The 25,652-nt window shown below is 42.8% G+C and overlaps 2 protein-coding genes across 2 annotated transcripts in view; one reads left to right on the top strand and one right to left on the bottom strand.

Annotated features, from left to right (window-relative positions):
- The window catches only part of CFAP61 (cilia and flagella associated protein 61), a 249,094-nt gene extending 247,167 nt beyond the window's left edge, over window positions 1-1,927 (bottom strand). The window contains exon 1 of the mRNA XM_081256391.1: window positions 1,862-1,927. The gene's annotated coding sequence lies outside the window, so the exon portion shown is untranslated. The remainder of the gene's footprint in view (window positions 1-1,861) is intronic.
- A 73-nt stretch (window positions 1,928-2,000) lies between these two features.
- Window positions 2,001-25,443, top strand: CRNKL1 (crooked neck pre-mRNA splicing factor 1). Its single transcript, XM_081256387.1, has 14 exons — window positions 2,001-2,142; window positions 3,759-3,911; window positions 4,754-4,845; window positions 5,664-5,822; window positions 6,501-6,667; window positions 15,153-15,331; window positions 16,490-16,660; window positions 18,061-18,252; window positions 19,198-19,257; window positions 19,921-20,001; window positions 20,751-20,990; window positions 22,136-22,237; window positions 22,696-22,944; window positions 23,902-25,443. Exons 1-14 carry the CDS (start codon window positions 2,092-2,094, stop codon window positions 24,085-24,087), a joined length of 2,082 nt encoding a protein of 693 aa, XP_081112513.1. The 5' UTR covers window positions 2,001-2,091; the 3' UTR covers window positions 24,088-25,443.
- The last annotated feature ends 209 nt before the right edge of the window (window positions 25,444-25,652 follow it).

The following is a 25,652-nucleotide window of genomic DNA, read 5'->3' as shown; positions in this document are numbered from 1 at the left end:
GAAAGTGAAATAAGACAATTACTACAAAGACTGAGAGAAATTACCATTCAAAGAACCTGGTTGAAAGGACTAGTAAAAGATGTACATCAGGAAGAAGAAAGTTAAAATCAGAAAGGAGCGGAATACAGATGAAACGCTGGGGAGAGACTAGTAAACATGCATATGTATCTAAATAAGCACTGATGGCCAGAACAAAAAAGTAATAATGATGATAAATTTTGCTGTAAAAACAATAGCTGAATTGAATTACAAGACAATTAAAAATTTATGAGATGGAAGGAAGGCAATCAGAAATAAAACATTCTAAGGTGTTTGAATCTTTTAGCGGCAGCTACAGATGATTAAACTTCGTCAAATCAATTGCATTGAGTTACAAATTTAAGGGAACTCAAGGGAAATACCTTTTTATTTTAATAGCTATTTATTTATTTATTTACTTCTCTTTATCGCAGTTATATAAAATCTCATTCAATTTATCCAAGATTTGAAAAATGAGATAACTTTAAAATGTTTAAATAATAATATGGTGGTACAGAACTATGGCAAATGTTTTTATATGTTATGAATGACTTCCGTTTGAGAAATAAGCATAAAAATTTTTTTGAAAGCGCTATTATTTTGAAAGCAGAAGTAGACGTGATAGTTTTATGTACATAAATATTTAAATAAGTGACTTGTAACTGTCAAAAATTACCAATGAGCCATCAAGCCATGAAAAGACATGGAGGAATCTTAAATGCATATTACTAAGTGAAAGAAGCCAATATGAAAAGGCTACACACTATATAATTGTAATGATATGACATTCCGAAAAAGACTCATTGAAGAGAAAAAAGTCAGTGGTTGCAGAAGCAAAAGGGGAGGGAGGGATGAATAGGTGGAGCACAAGGAGTTTTAGGGCAGTGAAGCTCTTCTTTACCATTCTATGATGATGGATACATGGCAATGCATTATTTGTCAAATCCCATACATTGTTCAACACCACGAGTGAACCCTCTGTTAACTATGAACACTGGGTGATTATGATGTGTGATGTGTCAATGTGGGTCCAAGGACTGTAACAAATGTACTACTATTGATATTGGGGGGGTTGGAAGGGTCGGGAGAAATAGGAATTTTCTGTACCTTTCATTCAATTTTTCTGTGAACCTAAAACTGCTGTAAAAAAATAAAGTCTATTATTTAAAAATTCTCTTAGCCATTTGCATGCACATAATTAATTTTTCTGTTTCTGAAGACAGGTCAAGAACTATACCAGCTAACATTTACTGGGCACTTTACATAAATTTTCTCTTTAAACCTGGTGAAATAGATATTATTTTTGTCGTATAGTTAAGGACATTGGGGCTAAGAGAATTGACGAAATTAAGACACAGTCACAGAAACTTTAAATATCTGCTTATCTGACCACAAGGCTGGCTCATTTACTAGTACTCTGATGACTTATTTTCACTTTTTTCTATTATCTGGCTTTAAAATACCTTCAGTTGCTTTTAGTTACAAGCCTTAGAGTTAATTATTAGGTCACAACTGTCCAGAAACCAAGTGGGAGTAGACCTCAGGGACTACAAAGCCTAGAATGCACCGCGGCGCCGGGCCGCCGGGCCGCCGAGCCGCCGAGGAGCGCAGCAGCTCGCGCGCGGCACGCCGAGAAGGGTCGTTTTCTGGCCGGCCTCTCTTCCCCCGCCCTCGAGCGTCCGGACCGGAGCCTGGTTCCTGTCCCCTTGCCCGGTGCCGCGGCTCCACAGAGCCACCCGTCCTCGCACGGTCATCCCAGTCCCTGAGGCGACCTGGGAATGCGCCCCGGACGCCCCGGAACCTACCCGCCTCCCTGCCGGGCAGCCAGCACTCCCCACTTCACCTGCAACTCCAGACGCCGTGCTCCAACCGCGGCTCCGACGAGGACGCGCAGCCCGGTTACCACAGAAACGACGTTGCCTCCGTCACGGCACGGGAGGGAGGTCAAAAGTCACTCCAGCCATTTCCGCTTCCCGTTCCGGGATCCAGCTTGTCGGAAAGCTTTGCGGTGCGGGCGAGTGCTGTGGGCCCGTTTCTGGGGTCTAGGGGTCGCCTGAGTCAGCCGCTGCAGCCATGGCGGCCTCCACCGCGGCCGGGAAGCAGAGGATACCCAAAGTGGCCAAGGTAGGCGGCGGCGCGGGGCCTCGTAGAAGGAGGCCTAGGAGAGGGTTTGGCCCCGTCTAGGTGGTGCCTGGGGCGGGAGGTGTGTGGTCCCGGGAGCCGGTCCGCCCCGTGCGGGACCCCGGGGGAGACGGAGGGAAGGGCCAGCCGGTGGGGGGCGGGGCGCGGGGAGGCACACCAGTGTCCGCGGGGCCGTCGAGTGGGGAGGTGTTTTGCGGGGGAAGGAGTGGGGTCCTTCAATACAGACTAGCTGAGCCGGGCAAGCGCTAGGCGCTGGGGGGCTCCAAAGAGGGCGGACGACGAGCAGCCCTCCAGTAAGATACCTTAAGTGTAAAATTGCAACCTTGCAAAGGCTACTGAGGCCGAGTGGCAAAGGCTACTGAGGCCGAGTGGAATATGCCGTGGCATCTGGGCTTGTGTGAGGGGTTTCCAGCGTAAACTTTGCTGAGCAAGAGACGGTTAAGCTGACCCTTGAAGGCGGAATAGGAGTTACCCAGCTGAGAGTGGAGGGAATGAGAGTAGATGAGAAGAGCTGTGTGTCGGCATAATTTAAGCAATTAAACCAAATATCTGATTCGCGCTGATATTTCCGTCGGCGGCTAATACTTAGCGAGTGCTTAATATACGTGACAGGCTTTGTTCTAAAGCCTTTACAGATACTCTCCCTCCAGTCAGTTTCTGGAGCCTGTCCTTTACATACCCATGTAGGTGACCCCCTGAGATAATGCGTAGAAAGCACATAGCACAGCTTCTGGCAGTTAATGCTCATTCGGTATGAGCCATCGTCATTATCATTATCATCATTCCACACATGGCATTAAATATTTAATATTTCTTATAATTCAGTTCCATAAACTTCTCTTGGGCTCCATGGGTCCCACAGAAATATAACACGAGCCACATAGGTAATTGTAAGTTTTCTCATAGCTATGTTAAAACAGGTGACGTGAATTTTAATTTATATATTTAGCAGGTGTAGCCAAGATAGTGTCATTCCAACGTGTAAGGAATATAAAAAGTTTAATTAGGTAGTTTATTCTCTTTTTCATATTAAATCTTCAAAATCCCGTGTGTGTTTTACACTCGCAGCCCAGTTTGGACTCACCAAATGTGATTCGTGGCTGCTGTGTTGCACAGCACAGCTCTGAGACCTCAAGAAGCTTACATTCTAATGATGGGAACTTACTGAATATGTCTTTGAAATGCCATGAAAAGTCAAACGCAGTTATCCACCTGGGGCAGAAGTTGAAGAATTCTGTAAATCGAGGTTGAAATGCCAGATAAGAAATGGCACACATCTTGATAAAACAAAACCTTTTGTGAGAATTTTACCAAGGCAGCCTCGAAGTTTATTTGTATACTATTCTAAAAGGGAAAACTTGCTGGTTTTGCTATCTTGTCCCTTGAGGCTTTTACCTATGGCTTTGTAATAGATACCCTGCATAAGATAGAAGATTTTTTTTTTACTTTGTTTCATAGAGAAATGGGAGCATGTCATGCAAAGAGGGCATCTTGTAGTAATGTTTATAAAGTTCACATCCAAAAATATGTTCATTTGTTTCTTAAACCTTGTTGCGAAGAGCACTTGCTAAAAATAGAAATGTCTCCTGTCTTAAAAGGTGAAAAACAAAGCCCCAGCTGAGGTGCAGATAACTGCAGAGCAACTGCTAAGAGAAGCTAAGGAAAGAGAACTCGAGCTTCTTCCACCTCCGCCTCAACAGAAGATCACAGATGAAGAAGAGTTAAATGATTACAAACTAAGGAAGAGGAAGGTGGGTCCATGTGATCTCTTTTAGTCTGTTGATGTTGTTAGGAATTTATAGGTCAGAGTTTGAAAAGTTCCTCACTGGTTAGAGAGACTATAAGCTAAGAAGAGGTGAGTGTTTCTAGCCACATGAATAGCATAACTTCTGGTTACCAGGTGATTGCATTGTGCTGAGCTCTATGAAATATGCCATGAGTTGTCTGTCTTAAAGAAATTAAATCCATCAGAGACAGAATGTTTGGTGCTGAAACAAAGATGGGTGGGAGTTTAACAGGCAGAACAACAGACAGCTGGAGGAGGGGTGGAATTAGCGAGATTGCATTATGTTCTTCTGTCTGTACCGACTTGTGTGTTAAGAGGTAAGACCTGGGATCGAGTCGCGAGAAGACTTGAGGATCTGATCCGACCTTCTCACCCTAGGATGTGGGATCATTTTAAACTGCTAATCTTACTGTATCTACTTATTAGTTATCCTCAATGAGCTGTGTATGAAATTCTGAGACATTGAGAGGACTTAAATAGGTAAAAATGTTTTCTTATTAGGAAAAGTGTAGAGTATATTAAAGTGCCAGTTAGTTGTCATGAGCAATAAGAGAAAATATCAACAATTCTACTAATGATTCTTTTTATCTAAAGGCTTTCTCTCCGTTTGCATGTAAGACTTTAAGGAAACACTTGTGACCATAACCTTCTTTAGTAGGTTTCTTATTTCTTGAGGCTTCCAGGATGTAATTTCTCTTAAATAAGAGCAAAATGAATAAACTTCTTAGTACAAAGATCAATAGACAAAAGACGATGTCATTTTTAGTTATTTTTCCCTTTAATTTGACCCTTTTTGCCTTTTGCCAGACTTTTGAAGATAACATAAGAAAAAACAGGACTGTGATTAGTAACTGGATAAAATATGCACAATGGGAAGAGAGTCTAAAGGAGATTCAAAGGTAAAAATCACTGAGCATGGAATTGTATAAATAAAAATTCATAAATTACCAGATATTAAAACATAGAAAAAGTTAAAGCACGAGTAAAAGCGTGTGTCTCTGGTAATAATTTTCAAAGTCTGTTCCGTGGGACCCTAGGGTTCCTTTGAGGGGCGTGAGGGCCACTGTGGTGGAACAGTCCTGGGGGGAGCAGTGGAGGTCTCCAAGGTGGGTCTCGCCATGGGCACACACTTTATAGCCAGAGAAGTGCAGTTGCATCTGCTGTCTCCATATTGGGATTTTTTTTTTTTTAATAAAAATTGTTCCACTGAAAACCAGTGGCCAAAAAGATGACATCACAGCCTGAGCCTTCCTGTTGTCCCCCTTTCTGCGTTCTCCCAGCATGCCCCCTGCTCTGGCTGGGCCCGAGCACCTGTTGCTCCCTGGACACATCTTGCCTCCTCAACCTGACACCTGGCTGTTCTCTCTGCCTGCACTGAGCGTCCTCCCTACCCACCTTGGCCTCTGGAACTTTTCCCAAGTTCTTACCTACTGCCTGGCCTTTTCCACCAGACGTTTTCATTTCTTTCCCCTCTACTTCCTTGTGCAGACGTTGACTATAACGTTTATCACATTGCGTTGCAATTACACGCATGTCAGTCTTTCTCTAAGTCTTGTTAAGGTTCCTGAGAACATCACATCTTTTCACCTTTTTATGCCCAGAACCCGGCTCATGGTAAACACCTGACACAATAGCAGAGCCCTGCAGATGGTTTCGAATGCTTGCCATGTGTGTTGCCTGTACTGTTTCTGATATTCTCCAAATCCTGCTTCTCTAGGGCTCGATCCATATACGAACGTGCTTTGGATGTGGACTATCGAAATATTACACTCTGGCTGAAATATGCAGAAATGGAAATGAAGAATCGCCAGGTCAACCATGCCCGAAACATCTGGGACCGGGCCATAACGACGCTGCCTCGCGTCAACCAGTTCTGGTAAGTGTCTGATCTAACGAAATGGCTTTTTGTAGACTACAAATTTCCGCACTTTTGTGTATTTATTTATTTTTATAGTTGTAATCATATATATTTAACCTTACATCTTATTTTTTCTTTAAACATACTATCAGTACTTCGTTTTTTTTTTTTTTTTTTTTTTGGCGATACGCGGGCCTCTCACTGTTGTGGCCTCTCCCGTTGCGGAGCACAGGCTCCAGACGTGCAGGCTCAGCGGCCACGGCTCATGGGCCCAGCCGCTCCGCGGCATGTGGGATCTTCCCGGACCGGGGCACGAACCCGTGTCCCCTGCATCGGCAGGCGGACTCTCAACCACTGCGCCACCAGGGAAGCCCTATCAGTACTTTTTCTGCTAAGTTATAATCTCAATGTATAATAGCTGTGTAATCAAAACAAATTTTGGTTGTAATCTTTGATACATAAAAATCATCTTGTCAAACTAAGCAACTTTTGAGGAGAAAAATCCTTTTTGCCAATGGTGGATCCTTTTCAGATTTACATTTTAATAAGAAAACATGTTTGACTTAACCTTTAGGGAAGATAAAGCCCTAAATCTTCTTCGTGTTTAACAAAGTTAGAGCTAGAAATTGCCAGAGACTGTTATTTTCCCTAAGTCATTTTGACCATGACAGATAATTTGGGATGATTTTGTTAAAGGTACAAGTACACGTACATGGAGGAGATGCTGGGGAACATGGCGGGTGCCCGGCAGGTGTTCGAGCGCTGGATGGAGTGGCAGCCAGAGGAGCAGGCCTGGCACTCTTACATCAACTTCGAGCTGAGATACAAAGAGGTGGATCGGGCCCGCACCATTTATGAGCGCTATATCCTTTGGACGGGTCTGCGTGGTGCCCTTTTCCCAGGTGCTGCACTCCCGTGGGGCTGTGGTCTGGTTGGGACATGTGGTCATTGATATTGGCCTAGAAGTCAACATCTGCTGCACAGATTTCGTTTGTATTTTCTAGGGACACAGGTTGGTCAGAAAAAAAGTTTGTGGTCTGGATAATTGAATCTTTTCCAGTGAGACTTTGGTCTGTTTATACTTTGGCATTAACACTGTAGTTCCTTGTGGAAGGTGATATCCTAAGGCCCTGGCTGCTGCATTGGGTCCTGGTTTGTTCTGGGGTGTATGTTGGTCATTAGCACCGGTACTGGAGTCAATCTAGAGGGTTACCATTTACTAGCCGTGTGACCTCAATGCGTCGGGTAACTCCTTGGAGCCTTCGTGTCCTCATCTTTAAAAAGAAGATAAAAGTTCCCGCTGTGGGCTGACTGTGAAGAGGAGATGGTAACACGGGAAAGCACTCTCGGGAGCTTGAAATAGTTGATTCTCCTTTTTCATTGTTCTTGTACTTGTGAATTCTCCTACTTGCTCAAGTTTATTTGTAAACCCAAAATCAGTATTTGTGGTACTTTGGCAGTCATTTGCAGACAAGCCCAGAGTGATGAAAAATTTGAATCACCCAAGGCACATGGTCCCAGTTGAGGACAAACAAGACGATCATCTGCCCTCTGTCTCTGCTCTCCTGCAAGGGTGACCGGGGCAAGGGATGGGAGGGGCGGTACAGGGGAGAGAGAGACACTTCAGCTCTGGGGCCAGCTGGATGGGGCTGAATCCTTTCTCTGGCACCAGTTAGTGGGCGGCCTCAGGCAAGTCACTTAACACGTCTGAGACTTGTTTTCTTTCTCTTTCATCAAATAAAGAAAATAGAATCTACCAACATTAGTTGTTTTTAGGATTTAAAATCACAATCTGTGTGAGGTGTGTGTGTGTGTATTTCCCCTAGGAGCAGTGATTTGGTATTTGCTAGGCAGAATGACTTCATAGAACATAACTACTGCGAGATACAAGACTCAAATTTATTATGCAATTTTAACATCTTAAATATGACTACTCATTTTGATATTACTAGTTTAACAACAACATTTATAGTGCCTGCTTGGTGCCATGCATTATTCTAAGCACTTTACAGATAATGTCCTTTAATCCCTACCACAGCCCTGTGACTCAGGAAATTGCTTCATTCTACAGATGAGGAAACAGGCAGGAGAGGGTCTCTCGGGTAGTGATGGAGATGGGATTTGAACCCAGTAGCCGCTTTAGAGCCTGCACTCTTTACATCGTTGTCCTATTTGAATGTATTACTACTTTAGAAATTAACGATTTCTTCACGGAAGGTAGATTAAAAATACATACGTTCTGTGAAGAAGTAAATGGTAATTCAGAACTTTCTCTTTTGACTCTGGTTAGAAGTTTTCCTTTTGCGACATGTTTTTTCTTTCTTCCTTTCTTTTTTTTTTTTTTTTAAATTTTTTTTGTCTGCGCCACGCACCTTGCAGAATCTTAGTTATCCGACCAGGGATTGAACCTGGACCATGGCAGTGAAAGCGCCAAGTCCTAACCACTGGACTGCTAGGGAACTTCCTTTTTTTTTTTTTCCTTAAATTTTTATTGGAGTATAGTTGATTTACAGTGTTGTGTTAGTTTCAGGTGTACAGCAAAGTGAATCAGTTATACATATACATGTATCCATTCTTTTTCAGATTCTTTTCCCATATAGGTTACCACAGAACATTGAGTAGAGTTCCCTGTGCTATACAGTAGGTCCCTGTTAGTTATCTATCTTATATATAGTAGTGTGTATATGTTAATCCCAATCTCCCAATCCATCACTTCCCCTGATATTTCCCCTTTGGTAACCGTAAGTTTGATTTCAAGATCGGTGAGTCTGTTTCTCTCTGCAAAAAAGTTCATTTGTATCATTTTTAAAATTAAATTCCACATATAAGTGATATATATTTGTCTCTCTCTGCCTGACTTACTTCACTTAGTATGATAATTTCTAGATTTATCCATGTTACTGCAAATGGCATTATTTCGTTCTTTTTTATGGCTGAGTAGTATTCCATTGTATATATGTACAATATCTCATTTATCCATTCCTTTGTAGATGGACATTTAGGTTGTTTCCATGTCCTTGCTATTGTAACTGCTGCTGCAGTGAACATGGGGTGCATGTATCTTTTCAAATTACAGTTTTCTCCATATGTATGACCAGATTGCTGGATCATGTGGTAGTTCTATATTTAGTTTTTTTTCCAAACATCTTTATTGGAGTATAATTGCTTTACAGTGGTGTGTTAGTTTCTGCTGTATCACAAAGTGAATCAGCTATACGTATACATATATTCCCATATCCCCTCCCTCTTGCAACTCCATCCCACCCCTCTAGGTGGTCACAAAGCACTGAGTTGATCTCCCCGTGCTATGCCGCTGCTTCCCACTAGCGATCTGTTTTACATTTGGTAGTGTATATAAGTCCATGCCACTCTCTCACTTCATCCCAGCTTACCCTTCCCCCCTCTCCGTGTCCTCAAGTCCATTCTCTATGTCTGCATCTTTATTCCTGTCCTACCCCTAGGTTCTTCAGAACCTTTTTTTTTAATTCCATATATATATGTGTTAGCATATGGTATTTGTTTTTCTTTTTCTGACTGACTTCACTCTGTATGACCGTCTCTAGGTCCATCCACCTCACTACAAATAACTCACTTCCGTTTCTTTTTATGGCTGAATAATATTCCATTGTATATATGTGCCACGTCTTCTTTATTTGTTCATCTGTTGATGGACACTTAGGTTGCTTCCATGTCCTGGCTATTGTAAATAGTGCTGCAGTGAACATTGTGGTACATGACTCTTTTTGAATTACGGTTTTCTCAGGGTATATGCCCAGTAGTGGGATTGCTGGGTGGTATGGTAGTTCTATTTTTAGTTTTTTAAGGAACCTCCATACTGTTTTCCATAGTGGCTGTATCAATTTACATTCCCACCAACAGTGCAAGAGGGTTCCCTTTTCTCCACACCCTCTCCAGCATTTATTGTTTGTAGACTTTTTGATGATGGCCATTCTGATTGGTATGAGGTGATACCTCTTTGAAGTTTTGATGTGCATTTCTCTAATAATTAGTGATGTAGAGCATCTTTTCAAGTGCATTTTGACCATCTGTCTGTCCTCTTTGGAGAAATGTCTGTTTAGATCTTCTGACCATTTTTTGATTGGGTTGTTTGTTTTTTTTTGATATAGAGCTGCGTGAGCTATTTGTATATTTTGGAGATTAATCACTTGTTGGTTGCTTTGTTTGCAAATATTTTCTCCCATTCTGTGGGTTTTCTTTTCGTTTTGTTTATGGTTTCCTTTGATGTGCAAGGGCTTTTAAGTTTAATTAGGTCCCATTTATTTTTGTTTTTATTTTCATTACTCTAGGAGGTGGAACCAAAAAGATATTGCTGCGATTTATGTCAGAGTGTTCTGCCTGTTTTCCTCTAAGAGTATCTGGCTTTACATTTAGTTCTTTAATCTATCTTGAGTTTACTTTTGTGTATGGTGTTAGGGAGTGTTCTAATTTCATTCTTCTACATGTAACTGTCCAGTTTTCCCAGCACCACTTATTGAAGAGGTTATCTTTGCTCCATTTTATATTCTGGCCTCTTCTGTCATAGATTAGTTGACCATAGGTGTGTGGGTTTATCGCTGAGCTTTCTATTCTGTTCTTTTGACCTGTATTTCTGTTTTTGTGCCAATACCATACTCTTTTGATGACTGTAGCTTTGTAGTATAGTCTGAAGCCAGGGAGCCTAATTCCTCCAACTCTGTTGTTTTTTTTTCTCAAGATTGCTTTGGCCGTTTGGGGTCTTTTGTGTTAACATACAGATTAAAACTTTTTCTCTTTTAGTTCTGTGAAAAATGCCATTGATAGGGATTGCATTGAATCTCTATGTTGCCTTGGGTAGTATAGTAATTTTGACAATGCTGATTCTTCCAATCCAAGAACATGTTATATCTTTCCATCTGTTTGTGTCATCTTTGATTTCTTTCATTAGCATTTTATAGTTTTCTAAGTACAAGTGTTTTGCCTTCTTACATAATAGGTTTACTCCCAGGTATTTTATTCTTTTTGATGTGATGGTAAGTGGGATTGTTTCCTTAATTTCTCTTTCTGATCATTTGTTGTTAGTGTATAGGAATGCAAGAGATTTCTGTGTATTTTGTATCCTTCAGCTGTACCAGATTGAGCTCTAGTAGTTTTCTGGTAGTATCTTTGGAATTTTCTAAGTATAGTATCATCTCATCTGCAAACAGTAACAGTTTTACTTTCTCTCCAATTTGGATTCCTTTTATTTCTTTTTATTCTCTGATTGCCGTGCCTAGGACTTCCAAAACTATGTTGAATACAAGTGGTGACAGTGGACATCCTTGCCTTGCTCCTGATGTTGGAAATGCTTTCAGTTTTTCACCATTGAGTATGATGTTAGCTATGAGTTTCATATATGGCCTTTATTATGTTGAGGTATGTCCCATCTGTGCCCACTTTCTGGAGAGTTTTTATCATAAATGGGTGTTGAATTTTGTCAAAAGCTTTTTATGCATCTAATGAGATGATCATATAGTTTTTATTCTTCAGTTTGTTAACATGTTGTATCATACCGATTGATTTGCAGATATTGAAGAATCCTTGCATCCCTTGGATAAATCCCACTTGATCATGGTGTATGATCCTTTTAATGTATTGTTGAATTAGGTTTGCTAGTATTTTGTTGAGGATTTTTGCATCTATGTTCATTAGTGATATTGACCTGTAATTTTCTTTTTTTGTGGTAGCTTTTCCTGGTTTTGGTATCAGGATGATGGTGGCCTTGTAGAATGAACTTGGGAATATTCCTTTGCAATTTTTTGGAAAAGTTTCAGAAGAATTGGTGTTAACTCTTCTCTAAGTGTTCTATAGAATTCACCTGTGAAGCCGTCTAGTCCTGGACTTTTGTTTGTTGGAAGTTGTTTTTTTTTTTTTTTGTGGTATGCGGGCCTCTCACTGTTGTGGCCTCTCCCATTGCTGAGCGCGGGTTCTGGAAGCGAAGGCTCAGCAGCCATGGCTCACGGGCCCAGCTGCCCCGCGGCATGTGGGATCTTCCCAGACTGGGGCACGAACCCATGTCCCCTGCATCGGCAGGTGGACTCTCAACCACTGCGCCACCAGGGAAGCCCCTGTTGGAAGTGTTTAATCACAGCTTCAACTTCAGTACTTGAGAATGGTGGGTTCATGTTTTCTGTTTCTTCCTGGTTCAGTCTTGGAAGGTTGTATCTTTCTAAGAATTTGCTAGGAATTTGTCCATTTCTTCTAGGTTGTCCATTTTATTGGCGTATGGTTGCTTTAGTAGTCTCTTATGATCCTTGGTTTTTCTGTGGTGTCAGTTGTACCTTCTTTTTCATTTCTAATTTTATTGATTTGAGGCATCTCCCTTTTTTTTCTTGATGAACCTGGCTAAAGGTTTATCAGTTTTGTTTATCTTTTCAAAGAACCAGCTTTTAGTTTCATTGATTTTTTTTTCCTATTATTTTTTTCTCTCTATTTCTGCTGTGAACTTGATGATTACTTTCCTTCCACTAACTTTGGGGTTTTTGTTGTTGTTCTTTCTCTTGTTGCTTTAGGTGTAAGGTTAGGTTGTTTACTTGAGATTTTTCTTGTTTTCTGAGGTAAGATTGTATTGCTGTAAACTTCACTCTTAGAACTGCTTTTGCTGCATCCCATAGGTTTTGGACTGTTGTGTTTTTGTTGTCATTTGTCTCTAGGTATTTTATGATTTCCTCTTTGATTTCTTCAGTGATCCCTTGGTTGTTCAGTAACATATTGTTCAGCTTCCAAGTGTTTGTGTTTTTTAGTTTTTTTCCTGTAGTTGATTTCTAATCTCATAGCGTTGTGGTCAGAAAAGATGCTTGATATGATCTTAGTTTTCTTAAATTTACCGAGGCTTGATTTGTGGCCCAATATGTGATCTATCCTGGAGAATGTTCCATATGCACTTGAAGAAAGTGTCTTCTGCTGCTTTCGAATGGAATGTTCTGTAAATATCAGTTAGGTCTATCTGGTCTAATGTGTCATTTAAGGCCTGTGTTTCCTGATTGATTTTCTGTCTGGATGATCTGTCCATTGATGACAGTGGGGTGTTGAAGTCCCCCGGTATTACTGTGTTGCTGTCGATTTCCCCTTTTATGGCTGTTAGCATTTGCCTTATATATCGAGGTGCTCGTATGTTGGGTGCATCTATATTTACAATTGTTACATCTTCTTGGATTGATCCCTTGATCATTATGTAGTTTCCTTCCTTGTCTCTTGTAACAGTCTTTATCTGTTTTGTCTGATACGAGTATTGCTACTCCAGCTTTCTTTGATTTCCATTTGCATGGCATACCTTTTTCCATCCCCTCGCTTTCAGTCTGTATGTGTCCCTAGATCTGAAGTGGGTCTCTTGTAGACAGCATATATACGGGTCTTGTTTTTGTATCCATTTAGCCAGTCTGTGTCTTTTGATTGGAGCATTTAATCCATTTACATTTAAGGTAATTATCGATATGTATGTCCTTATTGCCAGTTTCTTAATTGTTTTGGATTTTTTTTTTGTAGGTCTTTTTTCTTCCCTTCCTCTTTTGTTCTCTTGTGATTTGATGACTGTCTTTAGTGTTGTGTTTGGATTGCTTTTGTGTGTGTGTGTGTATCTATTGTAGTTTTTTGGTTTGCAGGTTCCATGAGGTTCTGATATAGCAGTCTATATATATATATATATATATATATACACTAGGTTGTTTTAAGTTGCTCGTCTCTTAATTTCAAGTGCATTTCCCATTTCCTGCATTTGTATTCTCCTCTTCTCACGGTTGCTGGTTTTGATATCATATTTGTGTGTGGATAATTTCCTGCGTTTACTTTATGTTTGCCTTTACCAGTGAGCTTTCCCATTTCTTATTTCTAGTCGTGGCCTTTTCTTTTCCACCCTAAAGAAGTACCTTTAGCATTTGTTGTAAAGCTGGTTTGGTGGTGCTGAATTCTCTCAGCTTTCGCTTGTCTGTAAATCTTTTGATTTCTCCATCGAATCTGAATGAGAGCCTTGCTGGGTAGAGTATTCTTGGTTGTACATTTTTCCCTTTCATCACTTCAAATATATGGTGCCACTCCGTTCTGGCCTGCAGTTTCAACTGAAAAATCAGCTGATAACCTTATGGGGATTCTCTTGTATGTTATTTGTTGCTTTGATATTTTTTCTTTGTATTTAATTTTTGTCACTTTGATTGATCTGTGTCTTGGCCTGTACCTCCTTGGGTTCAGGTCGGAGGGGGCTGGGCCAGGAATTGGGGTGTTCGAGCCCACCCAGGTGGGAGTCCCTCCCAGTGCGTGTGGAGGCAGGGCCTGGTACCTGGGGAAGGAGGCTGCAAGGACAGCCCCAGCTTCCTCCACAAATGTTCCGGGTTGTCAGAACAGGCTGTCTCTGTGCAGCCAACGGCAGTCTTCTCCCCGGATCTGCTCTCCCACGCCACGTTCCAGCACCCAGCCCCTTCCGCACCGGCTCACACACATCTCAGGTTGGGGTGTGCAGGGCTGAGGCAGGGACCATCTGTGTAGGTCACAGTCTGTCCTGCCTGCCACAGACCGGTTGCTGCGCTCTTCTGCAGGCCCCTGAAGCTCTCCTTCTGTCCCAGCTGATCTCCCCGCCAGGGAGGGGGCTTCCCTGGGTGCGGGAGCCTCCCCACTCCTCCAGCTCCCCCAAAGGGGCGCAGGTCCCACCCCCCTTCCTCCTCGTTTTGTTTCTTTCTTTTGTCCTACCTGGTTACGCAGGGATCTTTCTTGCCCTTTCAGGTGTCTGAGGTCCTCTGCAAGTGTTCAGCAGGTGCTCTGTGAGAACTGTTCCATTTGTAGATGTATTCTTGATGTATCTGTGGGTTGAGGTGAGCTCCATGTACTCCTATTCAGCTATCTTGACTCCTCCCACATGTTTTTTTCTTAATCAATAATTTAAATATTAATGTTATTGAGCAGATACTACAAAAAGTGCCATTTATTGAGCACATTCTTTTGGCCTGAAATTGCTAAGAGTTTTACACACATTTTTCTCATTTAAAAGTTGTCAATCATCAAATGACATTGGTTGGTATTATTTTCCTCTATTTATAGATGATAAAACTGAGGCTTAGATAAGATTAATGACTTGTCTAGATCATATGGCTAGTCATAGGCTTCAGCTTTTTTGTGGCTCCAAACTCCTGTTTGTACCACTCCTAAAATACTGAATAAGCATTGGAGGAGGCCACACAGACAAGACGCGGCTGCTTGAGTGGTCACAGGTTAGTGGGTCTCCACCTTTGTGCATGTTTTATCACCCCTGTAGCCACCCATAGTGTGTGTTGTTGAGGTTCTGGGTTTGGGTTTTTGTTTTTTAAGCCACGTTGTTCTGCCTGATTTTTCTTTAATCCCGCTCACTTGTTCTTGTGCACCCTGATGTGAAGAACTGGATCAAGTATGCCCGCTTTGAAGAAAAGCATGGTTACTTTGCCCATGCGCGGAAGGTGTATGAGAGAGCTGTTGAATTCTTTGGAGATGAACATATGGATGAACACCTTTATGTTGCCTTTGCCAAATTTGAGGAAAATCAGAAAGAAGTAAGTAAACTTAAAGGAACTTGATTATGTTGCAAAACAGCTTAGAAAAGATTACTTTTTGTGCACATTGAGTTCATTTACATTCTCTTATTCACTTATCCTTGGAGAAAATGCTTTCAAAATATGCAAACGTGATTTCTCAAGGAAAACAGCGTATATCTGGCTAAGCTGCAGATTGGGAGTGAGTGATTATGGATTATATTATAACTGTCTTAATTTTGTTGTGGTCTGCTTCAAAATTAAGTCTTTAAACGTAGACTGAGAATATTATCTGTAAACTGAGAGTCATTTGATACCCTGATTAAAGGGCTTTACAGGTGATGAACCTGGGAAACAAAAAGCCCAGAGCCCTCAGTACAGAGAACAGAATATGAAATGGAAACAGAGATTGTCCCACAAGAAGTCAGTTCTTTTCTCCCATAGTATGTATGGAAAATAATCCTGTAATGTAGGTCATATAATACAGGATGGGGAGGGGTTGGCTGGGATCTGAATGCAGGGTCTTGCACAGGTCCCAGAGGTGAGTTCAGATTCTGTCCTCAGGCCGGTGGGAAGTGTGGAGGGTCTTAAGCAGGAGGCGGTCGGATGTCATCTGTGCTGTGAGGGGAGCCTCTGGCTGGTTCATGCAGAGTGTATTGCGGGGAGGGCGGCCGAGTGGGCATGGGGGCACTTTTCACATGGTTCAGGGAGAAATGGAGGTGGGTCACCAGGGGCCTGGGGAGAAGTGAAGGGCTGTGTTGAGGAGGTAGAAAGGGCTGGGCTGTGGAAGCAGCGAGTGTGAGGAATGCAGGAGAGAGGAGTTGGGGAGGCCCCTGACAGAGCAGGTGTGTGATCAGGGTGGTGGGTGTGACTGCCCAGGACGGGGAGTCTGACAACGACCCAGCTGGGCGGGAGGTGCGAGCTTGGGTGAGCCTGAGATGCGTGGACGACATCCAGCTGGCAGCGTTAGGTACACTGTTAAATGTGGGGCTCAGAGGAGAGTGTGTCCATCCTGGCTGAAAGTACCTCAACAAAAGGGAGAAGAAAAGTCGTACTTTGGGCAGTTTGAGGCCTTGTGATCTAACTTACAAGTAATGTTTTATGTCATAATTACTTTTCAAGTTGTGGCTAGAATGAGAATACTGTGTTCTGGAAGATAATCATCCTGTCTGCTTTCAGTTTGAGAGGGTACGAGTGATCTATAAGTATGCCCTGGATCGAATTTCAAAGCAGGAAGCCCAGGAACTCTTTAAAAATTACACCATCTTTGAGAAGAAGTTTGGTGACAGGCGGGGCATTGAAGACATCATCGTGAGCAAACGGAGGTTCCAGTACGAGGAGGAGGTGAAGGTGAGCACTGGCGGTGAGTGGTTGTGCTGGCAGGGACCTGCTGGCTAGTCCTGGGTGACGGCGTCGCTCTCCGTCATGTGTCTGCAGTAAATTGGCGTTCCAGATGGGGAGGTAGACGGGGCTGGTAGAAGAGGCAAGCAGACAGCGCTTGGATTTGCTCTGCTACTCGCATGTTGGAAGTCACTTTGTTGGTTGCTGATTGTACACAAAGAACTTGAGCAAAAGCAATCTGAAATCCATTTGAGCTCATTTTTTAAAGAATATGAAAGAGTCAGAGATTGATCGAAAAAGCCCATTTTTATATATTACCTTTTGGCTTAATTGCTTGAACAAAAGACATATTGTAGTTAGGGTTCCATTCTCATCTCTGTAATGTACTATTTTGATTTGAATTCAAAGGTAGTAGTGTTTTCCTTTACTGCTCTGCTCTGTATTTTAAAATACTTCTGCTTGGCCAAATTAATTAAGATATCTCCAAACAAAGGACAAAGTCTGGGGTTAAATGGGGTCAGCAAGATATGTTCAAGACATATTGCTCTTAATTGAAAAGGCAGGTTTTGCAGTTGTGAGCATGGTATAATTCCATCGTAATTTTAAATCTAGGCATAGTGCTATGGAGTCACATATGTAAACAAAGACACTTATAAAAAAAATAGATGTCTATTTTCATAGCTGTAGATACTGGGAGGTTTACAGAATCAATAGGAAGCTGGAGGAGCAGGCTTGGGAAATGGGCGGGAATCAGGGCAGTTGCAGAAAGTCCTAGAGCACGAGCTGAGACAGTCACATTTCAGTCTGGCCAGGGATGACTGACCCGCCAATGGGTACTACTTCCACAAACCAGTTCTCAGTGTGCTTCATCTCCACGTCTCCCACTCGAGTGCACCAGACCCTCAAGCAGGGGTCCTTACTCAGCCAAGTGCGGTGGCTGCCAGCAGGTGGGAAGACGGGGAGCTGGCACCCTTCACCTCTGTGGAGGAGGGGGATCCAGGGCACCACCAGAACAGGGGTCTACTCTGATTACCATTTGCTGCTTCATTAAAAACAAAAAAGCAAAAAACATCAATTGTTATTGATCTTTATGTATTTGTCTCTAAGTCATTTTTCGACTTATACCTTCTTGAAAAAACATGAAAAATTGGTATAGTCCAAAAAAATAAGCTGTTGTAGATAAAAGGGGCTTTGCTGGGGCGACCTCTGGCTAATAGTCTGTCTTCTATAGTCCTTTTCCTTTTCTATTATAGAATCTCAAGAATGGTATTTTTAAATGAAATAGCCTGTAAAGTCTAGAAAAAAGTTGCTAGAGTACAGAAAGTCAGTCTACTGCCTTCTTTCAGCTCACATAGTCCCGCAGGTGCAGCTCCGGGTTTGGTTTCTAATTATTAACCTTGTCTTTCTAGGCTAACCCGCACAACTACGATGCATGGTTCGATTACTTGCGCTTGGTGGAAAGTGATGCAGAGGCAGAGACGGTGCGGGAAGTCTACGAGCGAGCCATCGCCAACGTGCCGCCTGTGCAGGAGAAGAGGCACTGGAAGCGCTACATCTACCTGTGGATCAACTACGCCCTCTATGAGGAGCTGGAGGCAAAGGTGCAGAGCCTAGTCCTGGGGTGGCTGGGGGCGGGCTCCTCCCCCTGCGCCTTGGCCCTGCTGGCGCAGCTGGGAACTGATACCACATTTTATAAGGTTGTTTGTTTTTTGGGTTTTTTTGGGCTGCGTTGGGTCTTCGTTGCTGTGCGCAGGCTTTCTCTAGTTGCGGGGAGCGGGGGCTACTCTTAGTTGCGGTGCGCGGGCTTCTCATTGCGGTGGTTTCTCTTGTTGTGGAGCACAGGCTCTAGGTGCGTGGGCTTCTGTAGTTGTGGCTTGTGGGCTCTAGGCACGCAGGCTCAGTAGTTGTGGTGCACGGGCTTAGTTGCTCCGCGGCACGTGGGATCTTCTTGGACCAGGGATCAAACCCGCGTCCCCTGCATTGGCAGGCGGATTCTTAACCACTGCACCACCAGGGAAGTCCCCTCTGCCACATTTTAAACTCTGTACACGTGTAGTGGACATAGGTGAGGTGGTTTTTAGTTTTGCTGTATTTTTTTTAAACCTTGAGGTGCAACAAGATTATTACTTGGAACTTGAAAGGGAACAATGAACTGGCCCTTAGTTTCATTATTTATAGTTTCCTGGGTTTTCTCATGAAGAGGGATCACAGCTGGATTGCACATTCTTACTTTTAGCAAATTTTCAGAAATTGGTTGTGTGTAAGTTAATAGGAAAAGGTTAACTTTCTGCTGCTGATCCGAGACTGTAGAACATCTTTGTTTCTGCTGTCAGGCAAAAGAGTTGGAGGGCTGTATTGTGGGTGATTCTGTGATCAAAGTTTGATGGCCAGAGGCAGTTCAATTTTGATCATAAATGCAGTCAGGGTTTGAAAATAACTTGTAGAAACATATTCAATGTTAGGGGTGTATATTTTTATTAGTAATAGTAAAATTAGTATTAGTAATAGACGTGAATATTTTGTGCAAATTTCTTATCCTAATGCAGGATCCGGAGAGGACAAGACAAGTTTACCAGGCCTCTTTGGAACTCATTCCTCATAAAAAGGTATGTTTGCTCTAAGTGTTCTGTTCCAGACACATCAAACTCTTGCATCTGTTACTTGTGAAATAATTCAGTGAAATCATATTTATTGATTGGCTCTTCCCTGTGCTAGGCTCTGTGGAAAACATAAATAAGAATAAGGTACACTCTTTGCCTCTGAAAACAGCTTACAGTCTGGTTGAGCGGGCAGCCTGTGTTAAGTGACCAATGACTGATACAGATGCTAATGGAGAAATTCCAGGAGGATGGTAATCAGAAGAGACTGAGCTCAGCATGAGAGGGGACAGCCAACCGGCTGCTGGCACCTGCATGGTCGTCAACAGGTGCAGGGAACATGCGTGTTCTGGGGATGGTTGACACGTGATCTCTGTATTTCCCAGCATGAGAGACAGAGGTGTCAACCGAGTTGCCTTCTAGAATAGAGGGGCATGTTCTGCCTGATCACAGCACACCCACAAACAAAGCTGCCTCTCAGTAGGGGCCGCAGAGCCCTGTGTTATAGTGAAATGTCTAGATTACTGTTTCTAATTTCTGTCAAATATTGTCATTTTAGCTTATAAATGAGAAGATATGTCCGCCCTAGCTCTGAAGCTTTAGGGAAGTTCGCCTGTGGCCCTTGTTAATTTAAATTTAACTTACGTGAGTTTTTGTGCTTTTGTTTTCTAGTTCACATTTGCCAAAATGTGGTTACTGTATGCACAGTTTGAAATAAGACAGAAAAGTTTACCATTTGCCAGAAGAGCTTTGGTGAGTAAAGAAAGGCTCAAGATGCATCATTAAGTCCTTTGAGAAGGAAATTAAAATCTTAATGCTTACAGGTTATGTAATTCCTCTTGAGAAGGCAGCAGAAATATTGTGCCTTTATAACCTGAGACTTGTTCGAAAGCACGGCATTTGAAGAAAGATTGGGTGATGATACTTAAGTTATTTTGTGTCAACATTGGACAGTTAGAGCTGCCAGTTACCAGATCTTTCCTCCGGCTAGAGACATCGAATCTTAGATCTTTAGTATTCTGATCCTGTACAAGATTTTTGGTGTCTTAAGTGCACCTTCCTCTTAACAAGTGTTCTAAACTTTCTTAATAGGATCAGATGCAGCTATCCTTCTGGTAAGCTACTCTCACCCTGGCTGTGGGCAGCAGGGTTCGTCCCTTGATTATCCTTTTACTCATGGGAGGTGTTGTCCATCTGACATCCGCATTCACTAGGACATCCTGAGAAACCAGGTGAAATTCAAAATAGTTTTCCAAGCAGTTCTGGAACACTGTATCTCTTGTGAAACAGGCCGACTTGACAGCTGAGTGAATTGGAGGGTTTCCTTTGGTCTCTGTCGAGCCAGTTTGAGCAGTGCGATACTGCAGAGGGAGAGGGTGGTGCGCCATGTTGACGCGCCAAGGCTCTTGCTCAGCGGAGAACAGCTTCTAGGCCAGGCTGAGGATGTCTGCACAAGTCAGACCCACTCAGGCATCACAGCGGTCGGTTATCTTCTTTTCCAGGGAACTTCCATAGGCAAGTGTCCAAAGAACAAGTTATTTAAAGGTTACATAGAATTGGAGCTACAGCTTCGAGAATTTGACAGATGCCGGAAGCTTTACGAAAAGTTCCTGGAATTTGGGCCTGAAAATTGTACCTCTTGGATTAAATTTGCAGAATTAGAGACAATCCTTGGCGATATCGAGAGAGCCCGGGCCATCTACGAGTTAGCCATCAGTCAGCCACGCTTGGACATGCCGGAGGTGAGGCCCGCGGGGTGACTATGGCTTTATATTAGACGCTTGCCCAGTGTTGCCTCAGATGACTTTCTGAATATGTGTGCCTCTTAGAGCATAAAGACCATCTCACCTATAGGCTTTTTCACTCAGATTAGGACTTCCTGTTGTGGAGACAGGAGGGCGGGGGAAGCAGCCCTCTCTAGTCGGGTAGCACATCACAACACAGCCCCACTGTGACGCCAGGATGAATTGGGGTCTTACGGGTGGGATCTTCCTCCCTTTCTCTTAATAGAAGACTAAAGAGGATGAGCCCGGGCAGCGCAGTCAAGGCCACCCGGAGAACAAGGGAAGTAAAGGTTGGGACTGCACAGCCCCGGATCCCTCTGGTGCAGTTTTGCCTGGATTAGGCTCTCACTAAACCAGGATGTTCCTGGAGGTACCACTGCCCCTGTCCAGGCTGGCCTGGCTGGCCACAGGGCCTGAAATCATCCCGTCAGGATCTAAGCTTGAGCCGCGACGTGGCACCAAACCACAGCCAGGACAGCGTGAACCTCAGGAACCACTGAGCTCGCTCAGTGACTCTTGCTCTGGTGTGACCCTGCACTGACCGGTTCACCAGGCCCCGCTGACGGCACTGGGCAGGGCGTTATGCGTCACTGGCCCCATCACTTGGCCTCAGCCACTCCACAGACTGTGGCCTCCAGGCGTCTGGGCCACATCTGACGGGCTGTGCCAGGCGGGTGGGCAACTGTGCCCTGGATGCTTGTTGAGTTGGACTTGGGCACATCAGGGAACTTAGAGTGGAGACAAAAACGGTGTGCACTGGCTGATCCAGGCCTGTTTTCTCCCCGCAAGTCCGTGGTATGTGGCAGCCTCATGACAGTGCCTGGGAGGTTTGGCAAGTTTCCCTGCTCTTTTGATAAGTCCAGAAGAGAATCCAAAAGTGAACCCAAGGTCTTTTTTCTCATAATGCAGACACTTAGCCAAATTTTGGCCAGTCTGTAAACACCAGTATTATTTCTTGTATCCACATACAGTCTGTTCCTTAATTGGTCATGAAAGTTCTAGGTTCCTAGATTTCCTAGGTGGGAATGCTAGGTAGGCTGTGCTTTGGATAGGAGCATGTTGCTTCTTAAATGTCAAGACTGACCTATGAAGTTCTTTCTTAGGTGCTTTGGAAATCATATATTGATTTTGAAATTGAGCAGGAAGAAACTGAAAGAACACGAAATCTTTACCGACGATTGCTTCAACGGACACAACATGTCAAGGTATCCTGTGCTTTGTGGGTTATCTTTAATTTTGCTTGAATCAGCAGTCCGGAAGAAATAGTGTATTTCTATATTTTAAGTGTGTGGGATTTTTTAATATATTTATTTTATATGATTTCCTTACTTTTACAGAGAGCTTGTGAGTCTCAGAGGACTTTGGAATGTTAAGCTTATACCAGGTCAATATTTATACTGCATGTAAATAACTTGGATATCGTAGGGTTGAATAAAAAATTAAACTTCAGGATTTTGAGACTATTTCAGACACCTAATTGGATATAGAAGCAGACTGCTTCACCATTACTATATAGAAGCATCTCGTCAGTATGTTGTATTGGAATACTAGAGATGAACACATGACTATGCTCAGATGTCACTAACAAGAAATTAGCTTTATTATTACATTATTGTTTTCTGGGTGACATGGTTAATTTGGTTCTGTAATAATATTTTTTCAGGTATGGATCAGTTTTGCACAGTTTGAGTTGTCCTCAGGGAAGGAAGGAAGTTTGGCTAAATGCAGACAAATTTATGAAGAGGCTAACAAAACCATGCGAAACTGTGAAGAAAAGGAAGAGAGACTTATGTTGCTGGAATCTTGGCGAAGCTTTGAAGATGAATTTGGAACAGCATCAGATAAGGAGAGAGTAGACAAACTCATGCCAGAGAAAGTCAAGAAGAGAAGAAAGGTCCAAGCTGATGATGGGGTAAGAACTGAGCCCCTGAGCTGGTCCTTTCCTGCCAGCTGAGCAGAAATGCACCCAACTTTGAAATGCATACTTTTAAGTGGCATGTATACAATCTGAGAAAGGGGGTTGACAGCTGGAGGAGGAGACAGTCACAGCCTGGCTACCATGGCAACACAGCAGGGTGTATGGTCCACCCAGGGCTGGAGAATGGGGGGTGGGGGGTGGGTGGGGGGGTTGGCAAAGGTTCTTCCTGGTGCTTGGTTCCAGAAAACTGTATGAAATGTATTTCCGGAGCATTAAGCAGGAGGTCAGGGTGGAGGGAATTGAAACTCAGCCTTTAGGTAGGAGCCAATCCAGAGAAGGCTTTGTAGGCTGTAGTAAAGCTCTGACACAGTTGGTGTCTCCTGCGGGTTGCTTTGAGGGGCTTTGTTGGAGGGAGGGTCTGCTGGGAGGCTACTGTAAGCAGAGCAAGGTGGTGTTGGGAGCTGAGACCAGGGCGACCTTTAGGAAGTGAAATCAGTGCCCGATTGGAGGTGGGATTCAAAGGCAGGGAGTCAGGATAATCACAGATTTATGGCTTTCACTCCTGGGTAAATACTAAATAAATCTTTAAAAATTCAAAGACTCACACGTAAGACTGCAAGATGGGGTTGAAGTCACTGTCGGTCTTCTCGATTGACCATACAGCAGCTCTGCTTAGATTTTTAGGGCATTTTCCACCAGGTTGTAGCTCTCAGTGAGCTACAGCTGCAGCAACACCCATCCAACAGCAATTACTCCCACTCTGCTGGGCCAGGCCCTTCTAATTTCTCTTTGAAAATTCTGCTTTCCAAGTAGACTGTGATGTTGTTTTGCACAATGAAGGTAAGTTGAATTTGAACCCTGGGTTTCCCAGTGAGAATTCTCCACTTTAACTGAAATGTATTCCAGCCATGTGTTAGCTTATCTTTTAACTGTTTTACTTTTTTCCTGTAGTCGGATGCAGGCTGGGAAGAATACTATGATTACATCTTTCCGGAAGATGCTGCCAACCAGCCCAACCTCAAGCTCCTGGCCATGGCCAAACTGTGGAAGAAACAGCAGCAGGAGAAGGAGCCTGGCGAGCAAGACCCAGATGCGGACGCTGCCGAGCAGGAGTCCGAGCCTTCCTGTTCCTGTTAAGAGATGTTTTACTATTTTTATAGATGTATAGTTTGGAACTCTTGCAACTCCTGTAAGTTTTTGGATATTTCACCAGTGATGACTAATTGATGGGAATCTTTGGCAGCTACTTTTGAATTATTTTTAAAAGGTTCTTGGGTTAGTTAGGGGTGGGTTGCAAGTAAAGGAATTTTTTTAACTGTTGGATTTCTTTGTCTGAGTCTCAACATTTTGTGTTGTCCTAATGCATCATGCATTAGGAAATCTCATTAAGGTAACACTTAGTGTGTCTTTTAGATGGAACTGCAAAATTTTGAAAGAGTCTTTTTTTAGAAGTTCTCAGTTACATTTCACAGTAACTTTTCAGGTGACGTTTTCTCATGCTTGCCTTCTTCATAAAGATGTTTTATGCGTTCATCTGAATCCTGCAACTTACTTACATCTTAAGAGTCACACTGACTTGAGTTCCATTCCCAGCTCTGCCACTTGGTGATACATAACCTTTATTTTCAGCTTCTTCACTCATAAAATGGGCTTTTGCCAGCTCATTTTGAAGATTAAATTAGAAAGGGAGTATTCCTGGCACAGAGTAAGTGCTCAATAAAATGTTCATTCCTGGCCACTTTCTTAAGTATGTTCATTCCTTGTGGAATTGAATTTAACTTCTAAATAGCTATACCTTCTTAATGGCCATTTATACTAAGTGTTTTTGAAAACACCAGTTAGAAAATAATTTACAGTTACTGTATTACTGAACAAGGTATTTTTTTTTTACCAAAAACATTTTAGTTGAATTTCAGTTATGCTGTAATCAGTCTCCCAAACTGGTTGAGCTCTGTAGTGGCTTGTTTAAATAGTAATGTAAGGGCTGTGAAAAACAATGTCCCATGCTCCAGTGAGTTTGGGAAACCCTAGGTTAAGGGTTAAGCCCTGTTGACAAATCTCTTTATAGTTAGGCTTCTCAGGGCCCTTGATAACACTCCCTATACGTTATGAATCCCCAGGTGCAATGCTGGCTGTGTTTCCCAAACTTAATGGACAAGGGAATCATCTCTACCTAGAGCACCAATAAATGTTGCCTGGCGTACCGCAGTAGACTGTCTACCTGTAAAACCTGACACGTTCAACTTAGCCTCGATTTAGAACGTGAAAAACAGCTGAGGTAACTATATGCTAAGTCATGAAACAAAGCAGCACAAGATGATAATGTACTTCCTGGCTGATATGCTGCTTATATTCTCAGGCAAAATATACTTGCCTTAATTATCTGAGAGATTGTTTCCTTTAATCCAGCCTGTTTTTCTCAAGCCTATTTTTTTTTGTTGTTCACTGCACAAGCTGTTTGACTAGAACCATATCTTTGTGTTTTTTTCACCTATAAGGCCAATTAGCAAATATATTGTTTGCAAATTTATTATTACATTTTCAAGTGTATTATTCACCCAAGGGAATAAAAGCTAATCAGTATAGTGTTAAATTGTATCTTGAAAGTTGTTTTGGGGGCAGAAGGAAATAGGACTAGCAGGTGAAAGCAACCTACTCTTAGCCTCGCTACTTCAGTCACCCGACCAGCTTCAGCTGCTGGG

This window comes from Mesoplodon bidens, assembly GCF_964165515.1.
Source record: "Mesoplodon bidens genome assembly, chromosome: 15".
NCBI lineage: Eukaryota > Metazoa > Chordata > Mammalia > Artiodactyla > Ziphiidae > Mesoplodon > Mesoplodon bidens.
This window is presented reverse-complemented; position numbering and strand designations above follow the sequence as displayed.

What these genes read in the sequence shown, in the direction of transcription:
- CRNKL1 (XM_081256387.1), top strand. Translation starts at nt 2,092, where the DNA reads ATGGCGGCCTCCACCGCGGCCGGGAAGCAGAGGATACCCAAAGTGGCC. An exon ending in CCGCACCATTTATGAGCGCT is followed by an intron (nt 6,668 to 15,152) that starts ATATCCTTTGGA and finishes AATCCCGCTCAC; the next exon opens with TTGTTCTTGTGCACCCTGAT. An exon ending in AACTCATTCCTCATAAAAAG is followed by an intron (nt 19,258 to 19,920) that starts GTATGTTTGCTC and finishes TTTGTTTTCTAG; the next exon opens with TTCACATTTGCCAAAATGTG.